Genomic DNA, 18,366 nt, shown 5'->3' with positions numbered 1-18,366 from the left:
GCTTTGCATATGCAAATGCTGCTCAGAAGTTTAACTTAATAATTATCAGCTGGAATCTCTATTGATGAGCAGCTGAGGCTAATCATCAGCAACAGAATCTGAATTAACTACTACTAGGCTTTGATTGAGCACACTTGTCTCATGCTTGTGGTTCCTGTGGCAATTGTGAAAACCTATAGGTATTTTTATAATCTTTTCTAAGAGTATAGATGATTTTTCCTTCTACTTTCCATACTCTAACAATCCTGCAAAATCCTATATTTTAGATTTTTTTCTTTTTTATCTCTTCCACACTGTTTTACTGATTAGGAGCCAACATAGAAGAGTTTCAGGCTTTTACATCCCACTGCCATGAATGATAGCCACTGTATAATATACAGCTGCAGGGATGCATTTGGGCACATGCTTTACCTTGGAGAGCTGTAATGGCTGCCTGCTGTTGATTAGATATTCTGCTATATCAGGGCTTCAGAAGTTAATACCAAGCTTACACCTGAACATAGAGAAATCTCTGGGCATAAGATCTCCAAGTGGTTAAAGAAAAAAGAGACACAGCTTCTCTGTAGGAAATCTTCAAATTAACAGATCCTGTTGTCTTCCCTCCCACTCCTACTGTACACCAGGGAAATTCAGCTGGCTACAAATACTTACCCTGCAGATATCATTCATATGCCTTTTCCTAAATGTGCTTTATTATTCACATCACACCCCTACAGTCCCTCCACAGCTTCCCTTCTAATTATTCCCTGCTTGCCCATTCCTATGAATAACCAGTGGCATTCACCCACATTCTGCCATTTAAGGTAGCTAGGAATCCATCCTACTATGAATTGGATTTTTCAATTTCCAGGTGTCACAATTTGTTTAAATTCACACAGATTGTAACTCTGAAGATTTATAAGTGTCTTGCAGCAGGTTTCAGCTTTGGAGTCCAGACAGCTACTGGGCAGTGGTTTGTCTCTTCCCTCATAGTGGGGTTGCTCCTCTGAGGGCTTAAACTGAGCTGGATGCTTTGCACTGCAGGAGGAAAGAAGTGTTGTGTGACCCTTTGAGTCAGCTAAGCTGTGGGAATGGTGACCTCTGACTGAATGATGATAATGTCTGCAAATGATCTAAAAGGGTTCATTTATTTGCACCCCCATGTGAACTAATTGCAGTGTGCTTGCTGATGACAAAAAGTCATTGCTAAGTGATGGCTGAGCATATTCTCTGTAGAGAAGTGCTTCTGCCAAAAACACTATAGGCAGCACCTCTGAACTTGGATAGGACAGAACCTCTTCTCCTGTAAGCAGATTTTCTGCAGTATATTTGCAGAGCACTGTTGTAGGAATTTTTCTTGCAATACTTGTTTGGTGTCTGAATGAGTCTCTGAGCTGTCACATTGACAATCTTTACCTGTATGCAAAGCTTTTGGAAAGGGAATAACCTTCCAGTTTAGTGCAAAAAGAGCTGCCATTTCTCCTCTTTCTCCCCTGATTCCCCAACTGCTACAAAAGTGTTTTGCCAAAAAAAATCATCCTCTTTACAGGAATGGGACTTGGAGAAAATAACAATTCATCAAGAGCACAGATGGCTTATTGAGAATCTAATAGGTATTAAAACATTATTTTCCCTCAGCATTACTCCTGATATTGATAACGTGTTATCTTTGCCAAGTTCTCCCCTTGGTAACATGTTATCTTTGTCAAGCCAAGTCCCTGATAGTATCTTGTTTTCACTCAGTGCACACTCTGATAAGACTTTATTTTCTTACATCTACAGTCCCAATGGAAAGGCAGGAAATGTTATTTTTAGTTCTTTTCCTGGAGAGGCATATATTTTGCCAAGGCAATGCAAAGCAGGGAAAGAAAGAATGAGAAGATGACAATATTAAAAAAAAAGTAATCATAATCTAGAAAATGCAATGAACAAATCATTTTAAGACTTACAGGCTTTTGTTTTAAATTTGCTGAGAAGCTAAAATAACATTAACTAATAAGCTAATATTTCTTTTGAAAAAACCTCAACCTTTTAAAAAGAACCACATGCATTTTCAGGAAAGATATATGATATATTAAGATATTATTATTTTTTTTTACCTGGAATCTTTTATTATTTACCACTCCTATTATCCCTGTTAGAAGTACTGAAACTATTTTCAGCCAAAACACAAACAGCTCCCTGCAGTTATGTAAAATGATGCCATCATTGCTAACTGTGGCTAGTGTGCAGTTGCTAACTTTTTCTCAGACACAACCCCTTCCTCATTTTGTTTGCAGACCAAATGCAGCAATGTGGTGAGTGGTTCTTGGACACTGAACTCCATGTAATTGATTAAAAAGACTGGAAGGTGTGTGAAGAACAAAGCAGGGGAGTGTAGATAGACAGAGGACAGCTTTATAGTTAATGAAATTGAATCTGTCCTGGAAAATTGTTTCTCTACCACTGAGTTAATGTTAATAAAAAAAAGCTATTATAAGTGGCTGCTGCTAATTGTACCATTTTTTCTTTTTTTTTTTTCTTCCCCATTTTCTGGGTTTCCTGCTTGCAGACTCTTGCATTACAGAAATATTAAGCATATACTTTTCATATACAAGTGATGAAGTTTGTCCTCTGAACAAATGAAGTGCAATAAAGGGGTTACTTATTGAAAAACTCTCAATTGTCTATCCAAACCTGGTATTTCCTTCTGGCATTACTGTCTCCAAACTTCTCTGCCCTGCCTGTAAATAGGCACTGATAGTATCACCTTTCCCTCAAATAGCTTTGAAAAATGAGTGACTGATCCCTATGCCACATTCAGGTATTATGGTGATGAGCATCATAGGCTAATGAGGGAATAAATAAGTCTTTTTTTCAGAGCAGGTTATGAGTGGTCACAAGCTGAATAATGAGCTGAAACAAGCTACTGAACAGCTGTGAGCACCATCCATCCTGTGCACACAGGGATGCCAAGGCTCTTTGGAAATAAAGTGGTGATCATGCAATTAATCAATCTGTCATCATACACAGGGGAATGACAGCAAAGATTGGACAGGAGACTGTCATTCTCACAATTCCAAACTTCTGAGTGTTTGAATTTTGTGGTGGGTTGGTACCCTGGTTGCATACCAGGTGTCCACCAAGCTGCTTTCTCACTCCTCTCCTCAGCTGGACAGGGCAGAGAAAATAAAACAAAAGGCTCATGGGTTGAGATAAGGGAGATCACTATGCAGTTACCATCATGGGAAAACAGACTCAGCTTGGGGAAATGGATTTAATTTATTGCAACTCTCATTTGAGTTGGCTAATGAAAAATAAAACCAAATCCTAAAACACCTTCCCTGCCACCTCTTCCTTCTTCCCTGGCTCAGCTTCACTCCTGAATTCTCTGCCTCCTCCCCTCAGCAGCACTGGGGAGTAGGGAACTGGGGTTACAGTCAGAACATCACATGATGTCTCTGCTGTTCCTTCCTCCTCACACTCTTCCCCAGTTTCAGTGTGGTTCCCTCACATCAGAGACAGTCTTCCATGCACTTTTCCAATGTCAGTCCTTCTCATGAACTACAGTTCTTCATGAAATGCTCCAGTGTGGGTCCCTCTTAATGGAGGCAGTCCAGGAACAGGCCGCTCCAGCATGGATCCCCTGTGGGCTCACGAGTCCTGCCAGAAGACATGCCCCAGCTTGGGATTTCCATGGGGTCACAGCTTCCTTCAGTCTCACACCTGCTCTGGTGTGGAATCCTTCACAGGCTTTGGGTGGATTTCTGCTCCACCATGGACCTGCATGGGCTGGAGGGGGACAGCCTGCCTCACCGTGGTCTTTACCACAGTATACAGTGGAATCTTTGCTCTGGTGCCCAGACCAACTCCTCAGCCATCTTCTTCACTGACCCTGGTATCTCTAGAATTGTTTCTCTCACTCCTCTCTCTCTGCTGGTGTTGTGCAGCAGTTTTTGCCCTTCCTAAATATATTATCCCAGAAGCACTACCACTGTTGCTGATGGGATTGACTTTGACAAGCAGTGGGTCTGTCTTGGAGCTGGCTCTGTTGGATATGAGGGCAGCTTATAGCATCTTCTAACAGAAGATGTTCCTGTAGGCCTCCCTGCTACTAAAGCCTTGCCATACACTTTGCAAACTTGATGTTCTGTGGGTGTTGGGTTCTTGTCTATGATAATTTTCATTTCCAGATCAACCGATTGTAAAGGGTTGTTTTGTTTAAGGAAAGTAGAGTGCGAGGGCATCTCTGTATATGAGCAATAATGTAACGTCTTGAGTAAGGCTGGTCTGCAGTGGAATTGAATGGCTAAGGTTTGGGTTCAATAATCCATGTTAGCGTGTGCTTAAGTACCATTAACAGTGGAAGTGAACATAGATTGAGCACTTAAAGCAGAAACTGAAGGGCCTAAGGGCAATTACTATTGCCTAAGTCCAAGGCTGATGGTTGATGGGCATCTCATGTGGCAATAGTCTCTTTTAACTCATGAATTTAGAACTTATGTTGTCGGTGCCAAATCCTGAAAAGCTAAATCCTCCCTTCAGCATTCTTCCTGTGTTATCTTTCAATGGTGTAACTTTCTACCAGTGAAACTTGGAATCATAACTCATAACTGACTCCTGTCACATTGGACTAAAGGAGTCCTCGGTTCACACATTTGGAATAAATTGCTTAGACTATACTCCACTACTGAGATGGTTATTTGGGCAAGGCTTTCTGATTCCAGCAGAGATCACACTGCAATGGTTTACAAAAAAGTGTAGGAGAAAATAAATGCCTTGTTGAGTGTGAGAATAGGCACCTTGGGATCCCTTAGCACCTACTTGTAGAGTCATATGTCTTAAAGCAGCAAACTGTTAACAAAAACAACTTCATTCATAACTGCTGATATAACCAGTACCTACCAAAGCTTCCAGCTGAGCAGGAGTGCACAGAGTACTAGGTGTTACATTATTAAAGCTGAGCTAGAGCTCCAAAAGAAAAGAGATAGTTTATCTGCTTACACAGAGCTTTTATGTCTCCGTAGTCCTGACTGCAGTCTTCTTATTTTAGTTTTTCCTTACAGTTCAATGAAGTTCTCTATAATGGTCTTCACGGGGAAAAAATAATTACAGCATGAACTTCAAAAGATTCTGCTCATGGCTTTAACAGGGGGAAATCCATGAGGCTGGTTTCCTGCTATCCCAGTTCTTTTTGCAGAATGTTGGCTTTTGGTTCAAATTGTTATACGGCTGGTGCTCAGAAAGTGTGCTGATAATATGAATTTTCAACTGTGAACAAATGTGAAATGGAGGAGTGGTGTTTTCTTGTAGCTGTTGTCAGACAGGATGAGACACTATCTACGAGTAGCATAACTTGCTCTTATCTCAAAGTCAGCCTAGAGTACGCTGTCATCAGTTAATTTCTTATAAAGGCATTACACACTATTAGGAAGGGGATGAATAATAGCTAAACACATACAAACCTATGGACCTGGCAAAGATGCCACATAACAAGTAATTTTCACTTAAGATAGAAGAAGAAATGTAAACAGTTAAGAAAAAACCAAAATCACTCAATGTGCTACACAAGTTTGCCTGCCTCTGCTTCTAAAGAAATTTTAAGCATTTGAATTCAGATCAGGGTCATCTGAGAAACTCAGGATCCCTGCTTCTACCTCTGAATCAGGGTGAATTTTGCTTTTCTATGTTCAGCTTCTTTCTCCCATACCCAGCTCTGCATTTAACCTTTGGCTAAAGTTTATTTTCTCTGTGACTCTTTATTGTGGTTTAGGCCCAGCCTGTAACAAAGGACCACAGGGCTGCTCACTCCCCCTCGCCCATTTCAAGAGGGCGAGGTGGAAATCCATGTAAAAAACCTTGTGAGTTGAGACAAGGATTAGGAGGGTTTCACTCACCAGTTACAGTCACGGTCAAAACAGACTCAGCTGTGGGAAAAAAATCAATTTAATTCATCGTTATTCAAATCAAAACAGGGCAAAGAGAAAGCAAAAACTAGATTTTAAATACCTTACCCCACACCTCCCTTCTTCCCCAAGCCCAAATGACTTTGTTGCTGATATCTCTACCACCTCTCAGCAGCACAGGGGAGCAGGGAGTGGGTTCATCACATTTTGTTTTCTGCCACTCCTTCCTCCTCAGGGAGAAGGTTTCCTCTACTCCAACGTGGGGTCCCTCCCACAGGAAAGAGTCCTTCATGAACCCCTCCAACGTGAGTCCCTCCAACGAGGCACAGTTCTCTCAGGAGCAACATCTCGAGTCACAGGGCACTTTGGGTGCAGTCACCTCCCCTGATACAGGGTCCTCTACAGCTGCAGGTTCTCACACCTGCTCCACCATGATCCTTCTTGGGCTGCTCCATCAAGGCCAAGTGCCGGGTCCTGCACTTTGGCCACAACAACCCCATGGGGAGCTCCAGGCTGGGGACAGAGTGGCTGAGAGCAGCCAGGCAGAAAGGGACCTGGGAGTCTGGATTGACAGGAAGCTGAACATGAGCCAGCAGCGTGCCCAGGTGGCCAAGAAGGCCAATGGCATCCTGGCCTGTATCAGGAACAGCGTGGCCTGCAGGTCCAAGGAAGTGATTCTGCCCGTGTACTCAGCACTGGTGAGGCCACACCTCGAGTCCTGTGTCCAGTTCTGGGCCCCTCAGTTCAGGAAGGATATCGAGGTCCTGGAGCAGGTCCAAAGGAGGGTAACTAGGCTGGTGAAGGGACTCCAGCACAAGTCCTATGAGGTGAGGCTGAGGGAGCTGGGGCTGTTCAGCCTGGAGAAGAGGAGGCTCAGAGGAGACCTCATCACTCTCTACAACTCCCTGAAAGGAGGGTGTAGCCAGGGGGGGGTTGGTCTCTTTTCCCAGGCAACTCTCAGCAAGACAAGAGGGCACAGTCTCAAGTTGTGCTGGGGGAGGTTTAGGTTGGACATTAGAAAAAATTTCTTTACAGAGAGGGTGATCAAGCATTGGAATGGACTGCCCCAGGAAGTAGTGGATTCTCCGTCCCTGGAGATATTTAAAAAGAGAGTGGATGTGGCACTCAGTGCCATGGTCTGGTAACTGCAGCGGTAGTGGATCAAGGGTTGGACTTGATGATCTCTGAGGTCCCTTCCAACCCATGATCCTATGATTCTATGATCATTCTTCTCCATGGGCTGCCATCTCAGCACAGGATGTAGGAGAACCTCTGCTCAGGCACCTTCTCCCTCTCCTTCCTTCCCGACTTTGATATCTCTGCTCCATCACTGCTCTCTCACCTCTGGTATTGCTCTCCTCCTCTCCTTTGGCCCGAGGTCTTGTAGCTGCTCCTTTCCCCTCTTGATTATGTTAATCTCAGAGGAACATCCATCACCTCAACATTAGCCACAGGTGTGGCTGGAGTTTCTGGAACTGTGGGAGCTCTCAGCAGCTTCTCACAGAAGCCACCCTTGGGCCCCCTTCCCTGCTACCAAAAACCAGCACATCAACCCAGGACACTCTTTCCCCATCAAGCTTCCATGGGTCCTTTTCAGGACTATCACTTCTCCCAATCTGATGGCTACAAAACTAGGAACTTGGTGTTAATGCTCATCCTTTTAGGCTTTCTATGTAAGAAAATTCCACTGCTTCTGTCCCTCTGCTTTCCAACAAGCTGTTCTAGATTGCTTTCTATAGGCTTTATTTCTTCAAATGTCTTAAGATGCTCTGCTTATGTAAGTTTTAATTAAATCTCTTGCCCTAAATACAGGTGACTACAGAGATGCAGAAACATTCAATAATCCGTAAATTAATGACTTGCATATTATCAAGTTTTCTGATTTGTTGGACATGCTGTGATTATAGGCCATTGACTGTTGTCAACCATGGAATAATTATTCAGGTGTGTGCTTGGGTTTTGTTTTGTAGACAGTGGAATTTTATAGGTCATTTTTATCCCTTCAGTATAGTTATATTAGCACAGGAAGTCTGAAGTAAAAGCCCTGACATAGTCAGAAAAGAAATAAAATTATATCTGAGACTGCAAAGGGCCAAAAATAGAGCAGTAACCCCAAATGAATAATATAAAATAATAGCTTTATTATTATTTATTGCACCATTCAAAAGTGTACTACTTTCTTCAGAGCACAGCAATGTTCCTTGCAGTGTTCCCTAGGAGATCTTTGGTCCCAGAGTCACACAGACCTGGCTATGTGTTATATTATTTTACTTTGATTTAGATTAGATAAAAAGTGCCTAGACATCAGCTCATAGCAGTCTGCCACTTACTTAAAACTATAATACTCAAGTGCAGTGCAATCACTTTAACTCTTGTACCAAGCAGCACACGCAGTCAATCAAATATTAGTGGTTCCTAATATTATTCCATTTTCTCATGCTTCAAAGATGAGGTGAAACACACAGTCCCTGCCTTCCCTTGAAAACTGATCTGAAGCAGATCAAGGGTAGCATGTGTTGGTGTTTACCTGCTAGGTAGTAGCTCTCAAGAGATATATTGCTACGTCTATATATTTACTGAGGTCAAAATATCACATTTCCAGTGTGGTAATAGGATAAAATCAAATAGTACCTTGCCACCATCCTTGCCAACTGCAGATGTGAAAAAAATTATGAGCTAGACCATCTCAACATTTATGACAAAAATTGATTTCTGAGTCTTAAGATCAAGCTCCGTTCACCTTATGTTTTATACTTCTATTTCAGATCGGTCCTGGAATTGTCACATTATCATTTGCAGCAGTTGGTGTGTTAGAAATATACCACATACATCAAAATATGCCTGAGAATAATCAGCAATGCTAGTAACAAAACATTACTTGTCCAGCTGTATGAATCCTCAGGAGAACATCCCAGAAAATATCTTGGACTTGGCACTTCATAACAAAAACATAGATAAATTTTAGAAGAAAACAATGCTTTCAAGTAGTTTTCAGGTTTCAGATCAAAAAGCTATGTGGTCATATGATTCCTGATGTGATTTCCTTTTACATGCCAGCAGAAGCATGTAATGAGAAGAGAGCAGTGGAGTTGTACTGGCATTTAAAGCTCCAGCTGCATAAACATCTCATAAACATCTCATTAGTTTCAATCTGAGGCAGCGAGGTGGCATTTTATTTCAGATCCTTTCTCAGGTCAAGTCAAAACTCAGCAGTCTGGGAGACTATTAAGCAGGTATTCTTGATTGCAGTGCTGGACACACAGGGGATTGCTCTTCCTAATGTACGCACCAGTAGTAACCAGTTACATGGCTTTTATGCAGATATGATATGCATATTCATACAATTTCTAAGAAATGATTAGCATATTCATAACTTTTCCAAGAACTCGTTAACATACATTGCCACCCATTCCCTCATGCATATTACAGCCTCACAATGGTCTTTAGTTCCTCTGCTTGTTGTTTTCTTCCTCATCTTCTTCTTCATCACCATGCCCCTTGAATGACCTGCATCATTCTTGTTCCTTATCTGACAGTCTGAAACTACAGAACTATTTTTACCCACTTTTGGTGTTTTTGCCTACTTTAGCAACGTCGAGACATCCCACAGTTTGTTCTCAGAGATAAATTTCCCATAACAGCTATATTCTTAGAGTCTTTCAGGTTGGAAATCATCCCTTGGGATCATAGAATCCAACCATTATCCCTACTCTACAAAGTTCTCGCCTAAACCATATCCCCCAACACCACATGTAAGTGACCCTTAAATACACCCAGGGATGGTGACTCAACCACCTCCCTGGGCAGCCTATTCCAGTGTCTGACCACTCTTTCTGCAAATTTTCTTTTCCTAATATCCAGTCTAAACCTATGCTCTTGCAGCTTGGATCCATTCCCTCCTGTTCTATCACTAATTATCTGTGAGAAGAGAAGAGACCAGCACCTTCTACAATGTCCTTTCAGGTAGTCATAGGGAGGTCTCTCCTCAACCTCCTCTTCCTCAGACTTAACAGTCACAGCTCCTTCAATCGTTCTTCATAAGATTTATTCTCCAAGCCCTTCACCATCTTCATTGCCCTCCTCTGCTCTTGCTCCACTATTATTCCATTATTCCATGTGTGATTGTCATGCATGTATCCTCTGTAGAACTACACACCACTACGACTGCCATGCACATATACTTTTCTTCTACCTATGGTGGTTAACTAGTAAATTTCCATTATATTCCTTTAAACTACTATTTCACTACCTTTATGAATTTCTCAGTACCTTTTATGGCAGTAACATGAGAAGGTAACAGAACACAGGGACAAGAATAGGAAGAGGTAAGTAACATCTGTGTTATACTGGCCATTTGCCAAGTAGGGATTTATGACTGCCAGCGAAGTCTTTGGCTAGATGTGCATTGTAATTGTAAGTCTGATAACACAGGTTGGGTTTTGTGTGGGTGAGGAGGGGTGCTGAGAAAGCTTTTTTCCTGAGGGAGTCCACACAATGCATGTTTGCTGTCCAGGAAGAGGAGTGCAATATCATCACATCCAAATGAGTTTTAGTCTGGGTGTCAGCAACTGAGAAATAACACCATTTCAGATCTGTGCCTTCCAAGCTGTATGGAGAAAGATAATTCAGTGTTTTATTGCACTTCTAATTGTAGCATGACTCTGTCCTTAGTGATGACTTTTCTCTATTGTTGCACCCATGATTTGCAGGCTTTTCAGATCTGTCACTTAAATTTTACTAACTGCTTGCTTGAGCAAATTCCAAAATACCAGTGGCCAAACTTCAGAATCTGTCTGGAGACATTTTTCAAGCTCAAATTTGTCTGTAAGCTTTGCTAATGATAAAAATAATAAATAAGAAATTTTTTGTTGGAGAAATTCTACAAACAAATGCAAGCTATCCTGTCCAAATGTATTAAACCCAGGATAGCTATTTTTATAGATCACAGGAAGTTCATACACCCTTATAACTGACCAGGGAAATTTAGAAATAAGGTTTTCATTTCTATAGCTGTTTTTTTCCATGAACTCAGTTTATAGAACTGCTCACCATACATGTAAATGTTAGAAAATGGAAAAGAATAAGCAATGAGCAAGTCTTTATATCAGGGAGATAGTTTCAAGTCAGAGGGTGAGAAATGTTCTCATTAATGACAACTGGTAAACAATAATTGTATGATTTTCATTTTCTAAGCCACTCAAGCTGGTGTTTATTTGATAAAGCCAAGGGGACTCTTTGTATTGGAGAAATTATTAAATAGCAAACATTTTTTTAATACCTGCAGGTAGAAATTTTCAGAGAAATACCTTATAATAAGATGCTAAGGTATCTTCACTGTCTTGCTAATTATGACACTGGGTAACTCACTTTCTTTGCTTTATTTCAAATGGATTTCAATTGAACATTTTTTAATAGCAGTTTCATTTGAGGTTTTATTAAAAAAATATATGAAAATATGGCATCTTTGAAAAGACATCAACTACATATCTATTCGATCCTGTAAAATTTGGTAGCCACAATATACCAGGAAGTGATGGTGGAATGTGTTGCAGTTGTCTTTGGTTATGGACCTTGGTGTCAGTTTAATTTTTCTTTTGTATACTTTAGCTCATTTTTAATGCTGTTTTGAACAAAGAAGACACTTTCTGAAAATATAAATATAATGTGTTTTGTATTACCAGAATATAGCTTCTCAGCTAGTGATGTTAAATTGAAGCATTTGGGGTTTTTTTTCAAAATTCCCTTGTTGTCTTTGTCAGCCAAAGTACTTTCCAGAATTTGACCCACATGTGTATTGAATGTTTCTGTCCTTCTAAACCTCTTATTTCTCAGCAATCATCTAATGCTGTGTTGCTGAATAAAAACCATCTGCTCCTCACGTGTGAATCAGCTGGGGCTACTGTTTGGCACAAAATGCTAACCAAAACGCTGTAGCTTGACTGTGGAGGAAATGGGGGATAAGAAAATTATTTTGTCTTGAATATGTTTCTAAAATATATTTAACTATATATTAATTACTTTGAATTAAATCCTTCTGTTCTTGACTGCCTTCCCAGACTTGAGACTGGCAGGCAGCCCTAACCAGAACAAAAGAAACACAAGCTTATCTTTTAGTGGGGTTTTAAAATTTGCAGGACCCGTCGCTCACAGAACTTCAGCATCCATCCCGTTTCACCACGCACGTCAGCATCGCCTTGAAGCGCCGATGCTGACAAAAATTCATCTTTGAAACACATCCCTGCCTCACGATGCCGACATCAAAGGAAAACTCCACTCCCAACTATCTCTTGACGGGAGCGTTTTGTCTCCTTTTCTTGCAGATGGGAAGCCGGTGTCGCTGTCTCCGCTGGAATCCCAGCCCCACAGCCCCCGGTACACGGCTCCGAGCCAGCGGGAGCGGGAGAGCCTGGAAGTCCGCATGCGGGAGGTGGAGGAGGAGAACCGGGTGCTCCGCAGGCAGCTCAGCCTGGCGCAGAGTCGCAGCCCCTCGCACCACCGTGGCAACCACTCCAAAACCTACTCCATGGAAGAGGGGACAGGCGACAGCGAGAGCCTGCGGGCTGGCATTGTGGCGGGGAATAGCTCCGAGTGCGGGCAGCAACCGGCAGTGGAAAAATGTGAGGTAAATAAACAAAGGAAACCGTCTGGAAACAAACCTTGGTGCATCTGATCCTTCAGTGACATTGCAGAACACTGTTTTCTTCCCCCTGAAACTTTCTGCTCAGAAATCAGCCTCTTAAAGGACCGCTAGGCATGAATTCTTAGATAACCTTTGATTATTCCTTTTTTTTTTTTTTTTTTTTTTTTTTTTTTAAGCCTTTAAAACTTCTAATCATCTGAATATCTTTTTGACTTATTATCTGATTGGAGTTTTTTGGCTTTTTCATTCTTGTCTCCCCAAACCTGGTATAAAAATCAAAGCCTTCTCCCAAGCCGACTTCAATACAGCTGTGCTGATAGAGACCTGTGGCAAACTGCCCCTGTGTGTTTCTAAATTAAATGGAAGTGCCATGGTGCTTTGAAAAGCTTTATTCCTTTGTTTGTGCAGCCTGTACTAGAACAGTTCAGGGTTTACCATTAATTAAATTATGTCTTATGGAGCCAGCCTGTGCTTTTGAGTCACTTTCAGGTGTGTATCTGGATGCTGCTGTGGAACTACCTGCTTTGCACGAGACATGCAGAAGAGTTATGCTTACCTTCAGGGAACAGGAGGCCTGTTTTAGGGGATTGGTTTGGCTTGGTTTTCCCCACTTTATGCCAGTAGTTCTGTAGATCTCGTCCTGCTGTTAAGTTGTCATCCTGAATAATGACAGTTCCAAATATGGACAGATCCAAAAGAAAAAGTCCACCCTGAAGGCCTTGTACCAATCCCAGCTGCTGAAGATATCAAAAACAATTCCTCCATTTATTTCTACAAGGAGGGTAATACAGTATCACCTTGTATCTTGCTTTCTACCATTGGGAAGATTGAAAGAAAATAAATCAGAGTGAAAAAGAAGTCCTAATTACATCTTCAAATAAAGTCTATTTCATGGGCAAATATAAAATGTCACTTAAAAATTAATTATTGCTTTCTATTTGGACATCTTTGTCCATCACTGTGGAAAAAGGAATGAACATTATATTAAGGACCAGGAAAAGGAGGTGTATGTTTTTCATTTTCCCTCCTCCCAACAGTGAGGGTCTGAGTTTCCTCCTTGAAGGCATTTTGGCATTTTTAATAAGGGAAAGTTTAGACCATCAATAAGCAAACCTCACTTCTCCCTTATTATCATACCAAGGAGTGATGAGCTGAATCTCAGCTCTTGGTTTTTCAATGTGCCAACCAATTTGGGACACAAAAATAGCAGCTTGAAGAAGAAATAGTTTAAGGGGCTTTTCAGCTTATAATGTGTTTTGCCAATAGATTTACTTGCTCAGTGGGGTTTAGCATTGTGCTGGAGGCAATGGTTATATAAAATACGAAGCCTCACTTTATTTGCAAGCCACCTATCTCACTGCTCACTATTTTATAAAAAAAATAGATTTTTCTTCTTCAGGAATTCACTCAGTAATTCAGTAGCAGCAATGTAAGTTAGAATTAAACCTCCTTATTATCAGATTTTCTAGAGGTCTCATCGTTTATCCTGTTACTGTAGATTTTCATTCCATGTTTCTATGAGTGGTATCTTGACTCCATTCACCCTCTGCTTCCAGTGTGATCTGAATATTTTTTAGCCTCTGTTGCTGGAATATATCACAGCAGGAGTCAACAACTTGGGCAGAAAGAGACAATGGTCCTGAGAAGAAGGCTGGGGGGAGACAAAGGGAGCTAGAAATAGGTTGTATATTTTATTGAGGCAGTTCTTTGAGATTTATTGTAGATGACATTTCATAATCTAATTTGGGATGGTCTTTAGTGATGATTAGAACATTTGAAAATGCAGTTACAATGAGTGAACATTAAATATCTGATAAAGCATAATCTGTATGATAATAACTGTGATCTATATCGTAAAAAAAAGTAGGTTTGTTGGGTTCCAGATGCTGCTGGCTACTCTGTTGCTTTGCAGGAGAGCTCTACTGAGATTATAAAAGGGACCAGCATTACATTGCAACAAATAGAATTCCAATACAAGAGCTTTCTCCCTAGAGAGAGCAGATCCCTTGTCATGCCTTCCCAATAGGAGACAATTTTAACACAGACCTTGGAAATATAAATAAGAGTAGTCCATACACAGATGTAGGCACAAATAACAGGCTTCAGAAGAAGTGCATAATGCTGATGAAGCTAATTCAATTATGGGACTCTTTCTTATAATGCTATCCCACTATCTTTCCAGTGTGTGGCTCCCTAAACTGGGCACTCAGTGTGAATTAAGTGTGCATTGATAAATATCTTTAAAAGAGGTTATATATTAGTGTCATGGTTTGAGCCTGGCTGATAACAAGGGGCCACACTGCTGCTGACTCCCCCTCCCCCATTACAGGATGGTGAGGGGGAAATCCACCCAGAATCTTGTGGATCAAGACAAAGGCTATGAGGTTTTCACTCACCAATTATGCTCGTGGGCACAACAGACTCAACTTGGGGAAAAATCAGTTAATCATTAATCAAATCAAAGCAGAGCAAACAGAACAACCAGAGCTTAAATACTTTCCCCCCACCTCCCTTCTTTCCAAGCCCAAAGTACTTTCTTTGTTCTTTGGGCCCCCCAGCAGCACAAGGGGACAGGGAGTGGGATTTACAGTCGAGATGTCACAGGTTGTTCTCTTCCACTCCTTCATCTTCTGTGACCCCACTGTGGGGTCACTTCCATGGGAGAAAGTCCTTCACAGACCCCTCCAACTCAAGTCCCTCCTGCCAGGCACAGTTCCTCAGGAGCAAACTGCTCCATCGTGGGTGGGCCACAGAGCCACGGACTTCTTTGGGAACAGTCCCCTCCGTAGCTGCAGGTCCACAACATCTGTCCCATCCCTCCCCAGTCTGCAGGTCCACGGCTGCTCTGCCAGGATTCCTTATGGGCAGCAGGTCCACAACAAGCTGCTCCACTGCTGTCCTTCAGGGGCTGCTCTGCTGTGGCTCTCCATGGGTGCAGGGGCCAGGCTGCTGTCTCACTATGGGATGTAGAGAAAAATCTCTGCAGGCACCTTCTTCCTCTCCTTCCTCACTGGCCTTGGTCTCTCAGCTACCATGTGTTAATTCCTTCTGGAATGTGTTAATTACAGAGGCACAAGATTTTGTTCACTGGTGGCCTAAGGTAGGGCCAGGCATCTTGGGGCAGGGAGAGCTATTCAGGCTACTTGCATGAACCATTCTTGGGGGAAGGGACCCCTTCCCAGCCACAAAAAGCAGCACCACATCAACCCAGAACAATTAAAAAGTGGTTAATTAGCAGCACAGTATTTAGTAGGTTACCAGAATACTTAACATATGAAACATCTTAACAAACGTATTTTTATCATTAATGTTCTCAACAGTGTTGTGCAATAGGGTTAAGATCCACAGAGAACAGGCCCCCACCGATTTAAGCACTGTAAAACACAGGACAAGCAGATGCTGCCTGCCTTGGGGAAATATTTGTAACATGGTTACATTTTTGTAACATGCCTTTAGTATCTCTTAACCACATTCAACAATTATATTTGAAGAATTAAGTAACTGCAATGAAGCACCTGGCTAGTACTACTGGAAAATTATTGAAGTATGAAACACTTTAGTAAAGATTATTTTTAGCTATAAGAACTAATTAGAGTTTGTTAAGCTCATTATTTTCCCATTCCAAAAAGTAGCCTGAGGAGGAAAAAAATAACATCTGTTTATCCAGGCCTTGGATAGTATCTCATACTCCTTGTAATCATGAGATCTAAGGCCCATTTCTTCTTTTGTTTTTGGATACTTTCTCTCCATTAGTAACAGCCAAAATGGATTTATATATAATACTGCTTTGTGGAACAGTCCTTCCGGGTATTTAGAGGCTAAAGTAATAGTTTCTAAATGGTGATAGCATGCACCTTGTTATTATCTAAACTCTCTTTCTGAAAGAAGCTTAGCTTCCTTAAGATGTCTTTCAGTATCTTGGACTACTAGTGCTCCCTAAACTATTATTTAAAATAAAAAATAGTTGTATTTTTCTCCCTTATCCCCAACCTGTAGGAAAAACCAGCTTCAACCAGATTGACTTCTACAGAATTTTTGTTACCTATTAATATCTGTACGTATAAACAGGGAAAAAAATTCACTTAGTCTGGAAAGCCAGATGTACCATCATTTAATCTGCTGCTGCAGTGAGTTCCAGTGTCTAAAATCAGCTTCAGTGAGTGGTCTTTGTCTGGACTTCTTGCAACAACTACTGGTGATGAACATATCTATCATCATTCAGCTTAAAAGGAGCATTCTGGGAGCATGGACACTTTCAAGGAACACAGCTTAGTCCCATAGTTACTTATGAATATCCAGGATAGTGTCTGTCAACTAGAATTGTCACAGGTTACAATTGGAGGCAGGTGAGGGTACCATGAAGAGCTTTGGAATGAGATGTTTGGGGAGATCTGTTGGACCAAGCACAGAGGCTGCCACAGGGGGAAGCTGGAGGAGTCTCAGCACATGTGGCTTCACTCCATGGTACCATCAAGTTCACAGGTTTTGCACATCACATTGTCCAGTCCAGATGGGTTAGGTGGACAGTCCTCTAGCCATCTGCAGATGGAAAAGAAGGAATTTGAGAGAGCTGTGATGCTGCTGACCAATTTCTTAAAATAGGAGCTGATGCTTACAGTACTGTACTCCAGAACATGGAAGTTCTTTGAAGTGCTTCCTTCTTCTAGGCATTACTGCCCTGTCTTAGCAGGATCTGGCTGCAGCCAGCTGCTCTATAGCCAAACAAGTATGGAGAACACTGGCAATAAAACTTTTTTTCATCAGGAGGCAAACATATGCAGAAAGTTTAGGTTGTTGACCTCATGTTGACTCATCAGTTTTCCCGTGGATTTTGTTTAACAGTTGAAAGTTAAACTCAGGAACAGACGGAGTCTTGCAGTATGCTGCAGGCAAAAGCTTTGGAAAAAAAGGACTAGTTCGGGAGTCTCTTTGAGGATTATTGCTCTTTCCTAGAGCTGTTCACAGGCTGCAGTGTAAGTGATACTTGGTATCAAACACCACATTGAGGCTGAGCAGAAGGTACATGGATGCCTGTGTCTCCAACTGGAGAAGGACATGCAGAAGAGCAGCAAGTGCTGTCTTCTCACTGCCCTGTCTGAAGCAGCATTCAAGATGACAGCACCTGCTAGAAGACAGCTAGGAAAGCATGCTTTTAATTTTACTACAAACTGTTTTAGGAAAAGGAGAACAGATGTGGGCAAGTTCTTGGCAGAACAAAGTCTGATTTGAGGGGAGTTATAAGGTGGAGAGAAAGGCTGTGAGAAAAGCTTTACTGGCAAGTAGAGGGAGTATAAAATGATACTGACAGTGATATGACAGTGCTATTCTGTCAAAACCCACAAAAAATTTTTGTCTCTGGTCCAGCGTCTTCAGGTGAAGTGTTTAAAGCAGGCATGAAACTATTCTCAGTCAATTTGAGTTTAATTGACATTGAAGGGAAGGATCTTAGGTCTTCCAAAAGACTGGAGAAAGACCAGGTGGCAGCCAGAGAGGAGACAGTGCATGCAGTGTCAGGAATCTGTCCACCCATCAGAATCCATGCCCATAAGTATGGTATAAACCACTTCTTCAATAGAAGTCATTAATAAGCTGCCTCTGTTCCCCCTATTGTTATCACAAGAGAGAAACATCATTGTTTTTTGCCAAGTGCTGAGCACGGTCAGCTCCCATGCACTTAAGAAAAATACTAAAATGCTGAATATGTCACAGAGGAGTTGGCAAAGTGTACTAAAATGTCTTTTCTTTCCCACACCTATTTGGACAGAGAGTTGCCTTATTAATTCATGTCCACTTAAAAACCTTTGCTCTTCAATGTACCTCACCTTCTGAGGCACTCTGGGGCTGGAGGCAGCTGCAATGTTC

At 41.6% G+C, this 18,366-nt stretch overlaps 1 protein-coding gene across 3 annotated transcripts in view; it reads left to right on the top strand.

Moving 5' to 3' along the window:
* The window catches only part of LARGE1 (LARGE xylosyl- and glucuronyltransferase 1), a 281,380-nt gene that overhangs the window by 122,939 nt on the left and 140,075 nt on the right, over positions 1–18,366 (top strand). For all 3 annotated transcript variants that reach the window (XM_071729319.1, XM_071729311.1, XM_071729328.1), the window contains one exon: positions 12,185–12,486. In XM_071729319.1, the coding sequence (XP_071585420.1) occupies positions 12,185–12,486 (302 nt within the window). The remainder of the gene's footprint in view (positions 1–12,184; positions 12,487–18,366) is intronic.

The sequence above is a fragment of the Heliangelus exortis genome, chromosome 1, assembly GCF_036169615.1.
Source record: "Heliangelus exortis chromosome 1, bHelExo1.hap1, whole genome shotgun sequence".
NCBI lineage: Eukaryota > Metazoa > Chordata > Aves > Apodiformes > Trochilidae > Heliangelus > Heliangelus exortis.
The sequence above is the reverse complement of the archived record's forward strand: the minus strand, read 5'-3'. Positions and strand labels throughout refer to the sequence as shown.